Raw genomic sequence first — 12,454 nt, 5'->3', positions numbered from 1 at the left:
TAAGATATTTAGAGCAAGCATCAACAAGTGCCTGTTATACTTTCGAATAGAAGCTACCTCTAAAAAAAAGAAAAAGAAATAAAGTCGATAAAGAATTAACAGATATCCCTGATGAATTGCAATTTTCACAAATATTATTAATTACCAATTTCTCCATAATAAATTATTGAAACAGTATGGGTTCTTGAGATATAAAATTAAATTTCAATATGTAAAACATGAGTTGTAATTATAAAAACTTATTTAACTTAATGTTTTTGATTAATTCCTTTGAAGTTTTTAAACTTATTATTCTAATGCAAATAATTCAAGATTGACAACAGAAATTAGTTATTGTTTGCTTTTTATATGTATTATTTGATATTTGTGGTGCGTCAGAATAAAAACAATCTTGAACAAAAGTCAAGACAAGGTAAAAATTCAATTTCAATTTATTTTTTTAGTTCATATTTATATACCAATATTTGATAGGATATGATACATAAGAATTTTAGCTATCGTTTAGAGCTCTAATTTGATTTGAGAGACTTATATTGGCTCCAATATGGGTTTTCTAATAAAATTTGTCTATTTCTTATTCTTTTTTTGTGATAATCAATTTAGGCTACACTAAGTGTTACTGAAGTGTAAGTGAAGGCCCCCTTCATAAGGTTAATAATAATAATTTGTAGATAGAAATTGACGATAATTAATCAAAAATATAAATGTAATCAATTTTGAGAAAAAACATTCTAGCTTGCTTTTGGGGTGAAAGGTCTCATAATTATTTTTTGAACAATATGTCAGTTCATTCTGTGATAAAAAAAAAGTTCGATTCACCTATTTTGAATTGTAGGATTAATATTTAGATAAATTTAAATTAATCATTTAAAAAATAAACAAAATATGGAGATAATGAAATACATATTTCGGACAAAATACATAATTATGATCTGAATCAATTAGATATTAATCAAGGTTATTATAAATCCATTTCTATTAACCTTGAATATTAATAATATTATAATATCTATTTAAATTAATAAATGCTATTTTTGAATGGAGCTATGAAAATCATTTGAAAATGTATAACATAATGGGATATATTAATTTATATGATAAAAATCAAAAGATTAGGCATTAGAGTGAAATTGTGTTAGGTCAGTTAAATAGTTGTGGTGAATAATAATTGTTCTATATAGCTATAATAATGTATCAATTGGATATCAATCCAACAACCAAATGTTTTCTTCAAGCTTATTACATTAGTCAACTATCAAACTTTTACGTTATTTTCATCTCAACTTTAAGATGATATGATCATAACCATAGGGAAATGAATATACAGTATTATTTACAGATTATTTATTACAATTCACAACTACCCAGCCCATGGTATTTATTTTATTTATGTTACGTAAGGGAGACAGAGGGAGTTTTAATTATTCATAAAATTTTTTTTTCTCTGGTATAATATTATTACAAAGTATTCAAACCTGAAATTCAGTTCATAAATAGGCGATGGATCACACCCAAATTTATAGATGATAATCTATTTGGATCCGTCTTAAGGTCTGTACCTCACTCATTCTTTTGAATTACAATAACTTGTCTTACTAATGAGGTATATTATAAAATAATATATAGACTTTGTAAGGAGTGACAATTATGATATTGTCTCCCCTATATATGGCAGTTGTTAGCTTCATTTTAAATTTGATGACGTCATGAGAATATACGTGACGTACTAGTTATATTCAGCCTGTGCAGCTACCTCTTTCCTTTTTTTACCAACTTCCTTTTCCTTCACGGCTCTCCGCGAATACAGAACCATGGATACTCCCGTAACTGTTCGTACTCGGAAATATATGAATAATAGGCTTCTCAACAGGAAGCAAATGATTGTGGATGTTCTTCATCCCAATCGCTCCACCGTTCCTAAGACGGAAATTCGTGAAAAATTAGCTAAAATGTATAAGTGCACACCAGATCGTGTCTTCGCTTTCGGCTATCGTACCAACTTTGGTGGTGGTAAAACCACAGGATTTGCCATTATCTACGATACTATGGATTTCGCCAAGAAATTCGAGCCCAAGTACCGACTCGCCAGACAAGGAGTGATCGAGCGTGCAACGAAACAATCGCGAAAACAGAAAAAAGGAGAGGAAGAACAGAATGAAGACTGTTCGGGGTACCAAGAAGGCCAGCATTGGATCCGGCGGAAAGAAATAATTTATCATTATGAACTCAACATCAATATATATTTTATTATTTCGCCTATTACTAATTTTGGAATAGAGAAATTCTCTAGAAAAACATGATTCTTTTTTAATTGTTTGAATGGAAGTTGTTTTATTATTGTATATTAGTTATTGTAGCTATTTCTATTTGGATCACTATCATTCTTTTAGACAGTGGAGTCAAATTCTAAAGCCTTGTATATTAATACACCTACAAAATTGTGTTAATTTTGTTATGTTTTTCGTAAATCCTGTCAAAATAGCTGAGTCATGTTTTATTGTTACTAAGTGATTGATATATGAAGGTACATGGCGCTCCATTTACCTAGTTTCAAACTGAAAATGTGTATATTAAGCTAGGACCCATGAGAATGATATATATATTTGAATGACTTATATGACTATTAGTATAATGATTATCATATTATTCAACGTATCCCTCATTTTTCTTAATTTAAGTGATTAATAATAAGTTTCTCTTTCGACCCAATTGTTTGGAGGGAGATTTCTTATTAAGTATTTTCTTACTTCGTCTGTAATAAAAATTAATACGGAGAAGGGTAGGGCAACTAACCACCAGTGCATTTTTAAGGGATACATCCTTAAACCTTTGTCCATTCCTGGGATATAACATAAGCCAATTGCAAGTAGAGTTTCGAATACAAGACCAAAATTAAGGACCATATTTCTCATTCCTTGATGAAAGAGGGAGTTCCTCCTAGTTTTGCAAATTATGAGGTCAGCCCACTGCACAATCACAATAGACACAAAAAACGCGGTGTGAACTGTGTATTCTAGTTTTTTCCTGTCTGAATAAGTCCATTCTTGTCCAAATGAATCCTCAACATCATTAATCTCCATAGAATCCCAATTTCTTCTTAAACCGAGAAGTTTGCACGGGAAAAATCCATTTTCTGCATAAACTATAGTATACGCAAAGAATCCAGCTGACGCTTGTATCATTCCTATTTGACCATAAGCCATAGAAATTAATTTGCTATTCACTAAGTTATCAGAGTATGGATTTCGAGGTGGCCTTTTCATTAAATCTGTTTCTGGCTCTTCGTATGCTAATGAAATGGCAGGTATTATATCTGTTCCAAGATCTATGCAGAGAATTGTTACGGTTCCTAGGGGTAATGGTATATCTGCAATTATAAAGAGCAAAAAGGGAGAAATCTCTGGTATATTAGAAGTAAGAGTATAGGCAATAGACTTCTTCAAATTGTCAAAAATAAGTCTTCCCTCCTCTATTCCAGTAACGATTGAAGCAAAGTTATCATCCAAAAGAATCATATCCGCTGCTTGTTTAGATACGTCTGACCCTGATATACCCATTGCCACACCGATGTCTGCCTTCTTTAGTGCAGGAGAATCATTAACACCATCTCCTGTAACTGCAACAATCGATCCGACGCGTTGACATCCTTCAACAATTATAAGCTTCTGCTGCGGTGACGTCCTTGCAAATACAATTTCTTTATGATTAATTAAAATTTCATCTAATTCTTCATCTGTTTTATCTTTTAATTCATTTCCATGCATTACAAAGGCTTCTGCTTCTCTTGAGTCAACTTCTTCTATGGGAATATTATTTTCTTCAGCTATATCCTCAACAGTTTTGGTATCTTCAGATATTATGCCAACAGCTTTTGCTATAGCTTTAGCTGTAATTGGATGGTCTCCTGTGACCATAATTACCTTGATTCCTGCTGTTCTGCATTTTTCAACAGCACTTGGCACAGTTGCTCTTGGTGGATCAATTAAGGAAATAAGACCCAGAAATCTTAAGTTCTCTGTAGTAAAATTAATTTCGTCTGTATCAAAACAATAGCCTATGGGGTACTTTTCTAATGGCAAATTTAAATCACAGAAACCCAATACTCGTTCTCCAAGCCCTCCTAACTTGATGTAAGCCTGGTGATACTTATCTTTCCATTCTTGATCTAGGGGTAAATTTTCCTTATGATTTAAGATACTGCTACATCTTTCTAGAATTATTTCAGGTGCACCTTTCATAACTAGGACATTGCCTTCATCCGTTTCGTGTATTGACAATTGGTATTTATTTGTCGAATTGAATGGAATTTCGGATACTTTTTTGTTTTTTGCTCTATATTTCATGACATTTCCAGTGGTTAATTCCATACATTTCAACAATGCTGCTTCGGATGCATCACCAATTACTTCCTTTTCTATAATTAGAAGTTCTTCTTGCCCTGGTTTAAACTCAGCTCGATTACATAAAGCTACACATCTTTCTAAATATTTCCAACTGGGCATATTTTCAAAACCTAAGTCTCCTGCTTGGTTTTCGGAAGTATCTGCAACTACAATTATACTGTCAAACCACATATGAGAAACAGTCATTCTATTCTGAGTAAGAGTTCCAGTTTTATCCGAACAAATTGTCGAAGTTGAGCCAAGTGTCTCAACAGCTTCTAAATTTTTAACCAAACAGTTCTTTGATGCCATTCTTTTAGCTGTCAATGTTAGGCAGACTGTTACTGTTGCAAGTAATCCCTCTGGTACATTAGCAACAATTATACCAATCAAAAAAATAACTGCATCTACCCAATGATATCCCAGTATTAATGCAATTATGAAAAAAATGACTCCCAAAAACACTGCCACACCAGTAATCAAATGAATGAAATGAGATATTTCCCTAGATATCGGAGTTTCGCCTCTTTCTAAGCCGGAAGCTAGACCAGCTATTCTTCCCATTACAGTTGAATCGCCAGTTTTGATAACAATACCTTTAGCTGTTCCTTCAACTGCATGTGTTGAAAAGAATGCTATATTTTTCGTCTCAAGTGGATTTTCATGAGTAAACTCTCTTGACCTTGATTGTGGCTCAGATTCTCCTGTTAAAGATGAGTTATCCACTTTGAAATTTTTGGAATCAATTATTCGTATGTCAGCAGGTAAACGATCCCCAAGTTTGACATCTATTAAATCTCCCAACGTTAATTCCTCCACTTTCAAATTCATTTTCTCTCCATCTCTTATACAGACTGCATAATGAGGAACCATTTCTTTGAATGATTCCATTATTTTAGAAGATTTTGCTTCTTGATAATAAGAAAATAGCCCTGTAATGATTACAACTATAGTCAATACAATTCCCAAGTACAAATTGTCTTTTGGCGGATCTTCATATGCTCCTAACTGTATAAAATAGGCAAGGAAACACAGGAATGCTCCTGACCAAAGAAGAAATGCAAATCCACCAAACAAATTCTTGCCAAATTTTATCCATTGAGGAGTTTTTTTGGGAGGTGTTAAAGTATTTTTTCCATATTTAATCTGATTTTCAGCTGCACGTTCCTTAGTCAAACCATTATAAATATCAGAGCCAAGTCGTTTACATAGAGCTTCAACGGATATTCTATGTTCGTCAAGTTCAAATTCTCTCTTGAGATGTTGTACATCTTAAAATAAAATAAATTGGGAATAAATATCCTACATATTTCATATGGCTATAGTCTTACCATCTTTTTTCTTCTCGTCTCCCTTCGACAGAAAACCCATAGTAAAGTTTATCTCCCAATCGTTTGATATTATAGTTATCAACCGTATTAAATAAGTTTTTTTACGAATTATATTATAATATTTATTCATTATTGAAATCACTTTTAATAAATAGAAAAAAAGTTTGAATAATACTGTGAGATTTAATGTCAAATTCAAGCTCATTTCATAAAATGTATTTTCTTCAGCCAAATTTTAAAATTTTATTTACATTTTTCTTCCGTAATACTTAAGTTTTTAAGGACAAAGGTTTAAACAACCCTTAGTTTCTTATTAACCCGTTAATGCCAAGTGGTAGGATTTTTTATCACACATTAAAAGTACTTTTTTGTCATCAAAATGAGAAATTAAAGGGTAAAAAAAATGTTTTTACAAGTTTATACATGTTCTTTTGAGGGTGTTTACCCATATAAATAATTGTACAATGCTTTTATACACTCAGAAACACATTTTGTTGGAAGGGAGAAACGATAGCAAAAACCTTTAAATCAAGCATTTCTTTAATATTAAAAAAAAAAATATATTTTTTGCTGAAAAAGTCTTTCATATTTTAATTATTCATATTGTTGCTGTGGTTCGGTAAATATTTTATTTTTAAATTGGGTTTCATGAGTTATGGTTTATATAAAAACATTATTTCATTGCATAGGTGGCTAAATCCTGCTCTTTAAAAATTCCAATTCTGTTTCAATGAGTAAAAAAAATATTCTGTTTATTTATATCAAAATAAAGAGTTTTAAATTCTTCAAAAGTCAAAATTACTGCAGTGAATCATCGCCATGAATAGGTTAAAAATAAATATTTTGTAATACTTAAAAACTAAACTCAAATAATTACTAGACAATACGATACTATTTAAGGTGGGCAATCTTTTCTGACAATTATTTTATGAGAATATGTCTCTCCCAATCTTATATCAGGGCAGTAATCATTGAGGGGGACCTGGACCCCCAATATTTTTTTTTGTATTAGTCCATTTATGGTGAGTCATCTATACTACATACCCTTACTGAAATCTTTTCATAAATTAATATTACTTAATAAATAACAACTGCAATTTATAACCATTTAGAAAAAACAACATTACGAGTTACTCAATGTAAGCCTAAGATTATACATAAATAAGTTTTATTTGCATAAATTACTATAATTTTTGTAGCCGGAGTTGGAGTCAGTCCAAATTTTACGACTCCTGACTCCAATTCTACCAATAAAGGCACCGACTACGACTCCGCAGCCCAGTTTGTGGGACTGTCACAATATTTGTGCCGTACTATGATATGATATTGGATATTGTTATTAATTTACAATAATGCCTGCTACACGATGTGCTCTAAAAGAAGACAATATATATTTTCATATATTCTCATGTCGCAAAAGAGGACTTACCAATGAGACATTTATGATTGCGATACATAGTATTGCGAGTATTATACAACCCACTGAGTATATGTTGGACTAAAATGCGTTTGTTTAGGCAATATAACCTCAGATCCATTGGAGGGACACTTCGGACAGTACCGCCTGCTTCCAGGGGCTGATTATTATTTAAGCTGCACACTATTTCTGGAGGTGTAAAAAAATTAGTCTCAAAGAATTTGTAAATTCCTCTAAACCGAGTTTATCATAAATTTATTACACTATCAAAAGAGAAAACGATTATCTTGAGAAGGAAATTGATGGTATTAAATCAATTCTAGATCTATACCACAACTATTCTTCTATTTTCACTATTAATTAATCACAGGCCAATCGTCTCTTATTTTTTCCCGTAAATGCTTCGTAAATTGTTAAAATTTTCAAGTTGAACAATTGCTATTATATAAGTTATTCAATTTTAAATGAGCCAATAACCAAGAATATTTAGCTTTCCGATGAAGATTACATTTATTTGAAACCTTTTTAAAATAAAATTGCTAGATGAAATCTTAAAAATTGTCAAATTTACTTCATTTAACTAAATTGCATGCAAGTCTTATGCACCATCTTATATTTTCTTTATCTTAAGTAAAAATATTTTACTAACTTGTCAAAACCCTAGGAATTTATTTGTATACTTATTTATTAAGGAATTGAGAATGTTACATTTTAGTGGAAAAATATAATCAATGAAGCCGGCAGTACTACGGAGAATTCTTCATCACAAAGTCCAATTACTAAATTAAATTCAGACTTTTAAATTTTTTGTCGGTTCTATTTCAATTTCTATTTCGGTATTAGTACTAAGATTCTTGATTTTAATTAAATAATTACATAACAATACATGATATAAAAAGTTTTGAACTGCATTTAATGCTAAAAGTTGTTTGCTTTAAACAATCTTTGTACATAGTCAGTATTTGAACTTCCTTAGGTCTACTTTATACTTTAAACGCTTACTATAGGTTAAGAGTAAAATTAAACTGAATGAATATTTAAAACTAATTATTCATGATCACTACAAGTAATTATATTCTACTTTATCACAATTATATCTTCTTCAATGCCAGGAGTGATTGAGCAACACGATCTTTCGTTAGATTCAATTCCACATATTCGCCATGGAGTTTTTATCTAGTATTTCTATTTGAGTAAGAAGGTTTATGATAATTCATAGCCATCCTAACAAATGTCAGTCAATACAAATTAGTAGTTTAAATACATACAGATTGACGATACTGGGTCTTGGATTGAATGATGGAATAGACGATGACAAGGCTAAATAGTTAAAACAGAATAAGCCTTCCATTTCATTTCTTTAATTGATTTGAGTGAAACCAGTCAGAAATTCCTCACTGCTGTTTAGTATTGCTATAGGGTAAAACATTAAACCAAGTAACGAAACGTGACGGTTAGCTTGAGGACATAGTATTATTTTATATATATTTGACAAGATGTCTCTTTTTCTATGACGTCACTCCATTATTTATCTTACATTTTGAACAAGAAAGATATTTCCAAGAACATGACCAAAGGCCAAAAAGTATCTAAAGCCTAATGTTGTTCCAACCATATTCTCTGAGTTTAAATCGGGACATAATCAAAGCTATGGCATGAAAGCAGAGGTCAAGAGGGAGCATGGAATATTGTTGAATCAAAGAGAAGGATGCAGTCCATAGTTAAATGCAGCAGCAGAAGATGAGCACAGACAACAAAGCTCGACAAGGACGACTTCAAGGCTACTTTCACCTCCAAAATAGATTCTTTGGATGCAAGTGGGAAGTTACTTGATGCTCCACAAACATATAAGGGCATAAATGACTTCCTAAAGAATAAGCCGAACCTAAGAACCAGTGAGGAGAGATTGAAGCTAAAACCAGGAAGGCACTTTCATACCCCTTATATAATCATTATGATGGTGAAATTTAAGATAATCTCGCTCTCATATTATCTGGCAATTCAATCCATATTTAGAATTTCATATTTCAGCTTCTGGGGTTGACATCTCTTTTTCGGACGGGAGGTTACAGCAAGGAGATAAAATTACACATCCATATGTTTAAAAGTAGTAATATGCCGCAAGCTGAATTTTGCTGCATGAGTATTTTCGAGTTTCTAAAAAAAAAAAACCAATCGATTAATTATGAGGTTTACTCGTTAGACGCTTGAATACTTGTTACTCACCCTATTATCACTTTAGCTCGCTAAAAAACACGTCAGACCAAAAAATCCTTTTTTTTAAAGAATTATTTAAACTTGTAATTTAAAATTTGATTGCGTAATTTGATTTCTAAGATTAACTTAAAAATTAGTTTCACTTATTTGAGTCGTGATCATAAACGTAATTCAACAGTATATATAGTCTACACATCAATATTTTACTATAGTATGGTTATAAGTTATAACTTATAACCAGTATGTTTTTTCGTTTTTTTTAACATTCTTTATTTGGTTTATACATTATATAGAACATACATATATAAATAAACCAGAGCAATTGCGTAAAAATTACATAAATAAACATTATAGTTTATACTTAATGCTCCGGGGTAGAATTTCAACTACTATTCTAAATATCTATCTTTAAAAAAAAAACAGTAAACATGCAAATTAACAATTATGATAAATATTTGTTAAAATTTCTTAAAACCCTTATTAAAATACCTGATAATTCCGTGAAGTTGATGGAAGGTACTAGATTTCTTCACCTGCAAAATTCCATGACTCACATCCTAATTTAGGAATTTTCATTGTGAGAGAGACATAGCGGGCTGACGCTGCCAAGATGATACCTCTCAACTCCTCCTCCCAAATAGGCTGATAGTTAGTTAGTGGGCTGGCGATGAGGGCTTTACAATTAAGAATTACAAAGTCCAGAGCCCTTGTTACCTCAGAAGTTCCACCCTTCTTCTTTGAAATTCCAAAAAGAACATGACCTTCATCATATTTTTCTTCCCCATTCGTCAGCCCTTTTAGCTTTATAGATACAAAATATTTTAGGATATAGATGGCAGGGCAGTCCACAATCGCATAAAGTGTGTTATTATATAGTTTTTCAGTCCTTGCAGGGCCTAGTATATTTAATACAATCTGTGGAGATTTGTAACTGCACGGTAAACTTTTTATCATCATTTATTACCCCCAGAGAAGACACTATTTTTCTTTTCCTACCCATAGGGAGGCCCAAACGCTTACTATGCAGCTCCCAGAGTCCATTCACAGCTGCATCAAACGTCTTAACGTGTTACGGGAAAGGCATTGAATAATATTTTGAAGAATGAACAAGTTGAAATCTTATTCTACCATCGTTGAACTATTCAGTATGTTTTAGTGGTACTGATGCCTATTAATAGTAATGTATATGATAATATGTATAAAATTAATAGTTTTTTCGACGGCTAATATATTTTTTTTAGATATTCATCCTTAAAGAGGGAAAATTGATTTAAAAAAACAATTATATGTACATACTTTCTACATTTTTTATATGACTTTATGTAGCAATTTTTATTTTTACTGACTATATTCCTAATTATTTACCCATTAAAATCTACTATTTCAAAGAAGATACATTTTTTACGTATAAAGAATAATCTGAATAAATAAACATAGAAAATTAATAAATGTACAATTCAATAGGGTATTTGAATTTAAAATTAAAAATATAGTAGTATATTTATTTATAGAAGTTTTTAACTAAATTTAAGAGGGATTAATGGAGATTAGTAAAAAGTTGAATTAATTTCTCGGGATGGGAGTCTGTTAATCGATTTCTAAGCTCATTCAAAATCTGTCCAGCTGTCGAAAAAACATATGTCCCTTGAACAATTAGATATTTCATTGCTACACTTACAAGACTAGGGATATGTTCACCATTAAATAATATCTCCTTATTCATTAACTTAAGGCTCGTTGATGTAGCCACCCCTTATTTACTTTGATGGTTGTTTCATTTTGAGAAAGGATGTTTTTTTTTGAAAAAAATCGTCCCAAACGTTAATACAAAAACAGAAGGCCTGTTATCCTTATCATCAATTGATTTTCTGCTTTGTGGAAACTGAGGGTGTGGCGGATTTAATAATTTTTTTCCATTAAGCATCGTAGCTCTACAGAGAGCACCATTGCTTTACGTGGTTAAAAACCGCTTGTCCATACTAATAAGTAATGAGCATATCAAGTCCATCGCCACTTAGGGGTCTGGACCTAATTAATAACAGCTTTGAGTAGGACAATCTTAGATGCGGTGACCTTTTCGGAGCTTACTTCTACTGTAATAGATCACATGGTTCCTAACACTTCCAGAAAGTCCTCCATAACTTTTATATAACCGAAATCGATCGTCATAGTTTCTTTTTTAGATTCGTTCTACATAGTTACAAAGATATATATAGATGGATATAATTATACATTTCACTTGGTATCTGAGTTCCGACACTTAATGCTTTGCTCTACCGATTGGAGATGGGAGGTTCGCATAAAAAAACGAAATCTTTAGTAGATTTTTAATTAGTTTGAAATAAATTGAATTTTATAATTCTCTTTAGCCAGGGCATTAAATACCAGACCATCAAATATATACATAAAAAATAAATTAATGAATATAGTTTATTAAAATGAACCAACCTTAGCATTAAAAATCTCTCTAGTATAAGATATAAATAATTCCAAGGGGTAGGCACATCCTAAAGCAGCATGTTCTTAGTCAAATTAGGTATCTGACTTACCTTTTCTTGAGCTTCAAAGAACTATTTTTAGCATATGGAGACTTTTTGATCTTGGTTACAAATTTTGTTATATTTTTTTCCAAAATACTTCGTTTCTTAGTTATTATCGATTGCCTTGTTCACAATCAAATTCAAACTATTCAATGCAACCAATCTATGCCACATTCAATCTTGATTCGTGCTCTCTGCAAGACATATTTAGGGTTTGATCAGTAGTGATACTCACAACTTAGTGGATTAGACCAAACTCCATAGCCTTTTTATTCAAAAGCTCCCCAATATTTGTACCACTATGAGATCCAAAAAAGGATTTACAAGAAATACACTTTTGTACCAGATTACTGGAGTTGTCTAGAAAATGAACCGTGATAGAGATGAATGCCGTAGTATTAATGCTAGACCAGATATCTGTTGCCAATGCTACAAAAGTGTCCTTCTTCAGTAGATCCTTAATCACCATTTTATCCTCTTCATATATCCTAGGGAGAATATATTCATTCATTTTTTTGTGAGACAGAGGATCAAAAAAAGATTGGGTTAAATGCATAGTTGTTTTCT

The 12,454-nt window shown here is 31.4% G+C and overlaps 2 protein-coding genes across 2 annotated transcripts; one reads left to right on the top strand and one right to left on the bottom strand.

Annotated features, from left to right (window-relative positions):
• The first annotated feature begins 1,735 nt into the window (after positions 1-1,735).
• LOC121113854 (small ribosomal subunit protein eS24) lies at positions 1,736-2,300 on the top strand. The gene is given in 2 exon segments (XM_040707725.2): positions 1,736-2,132; positions 2,134-2,300. Coding segments are annotated over 2 exon segments (399 nt in total). The 5' UTR covers positions 1,736-1,811; the 3' UTR covers positions 2,212-2,300.
• A 270-nt stretch (positions 2,301-2,570) lies between these two features.
• LOC121113844 (sodium/potassium-transporting ATPase subunit alpha-like) lies at positions 2,571-5,741 on the bottom strand. The gene is made up of 2 exons (XM_040707719.2): positions 5,714-5,741; positions 2,571-5,653 (listed from the first exon to the last, which is right to left on the bottom strand). Exon 2 carries the CDS (start codon positions 5,271-5,273, stop codon positions 2,682-2,684), a length of 2,592 nt encoding a protein of 863 aa, XP_040563653.1. The 5' UTR covers positions 5,274-5,653; positions 5,714-5,741; the 3' UTR covers positions 2,571-2,681.
• Positions 5,742-12,454: the final 6,713 nt, after the last annotated feature.

This window comes from Lepeophtheirus salmonis, chromosome 1, assembly GCF_016086655.4.
Source record: "Lepeophtheirus salmonis chromosome 1, UVic_Lsal_1.4, whole genome shotgun sequence".
NCBI lineage: Eukaryota > Metazoa > Arthropoda > Copepoda > Siphonostomatoida > Caligidae > Lepeophtheirus > Lepeophtheirus salmonis.
The sequence above is the reverse complement of the archived record's forward strand: the minus strand, read 5'-3'. Positions and strand labels throughout refer to the sequence as shown.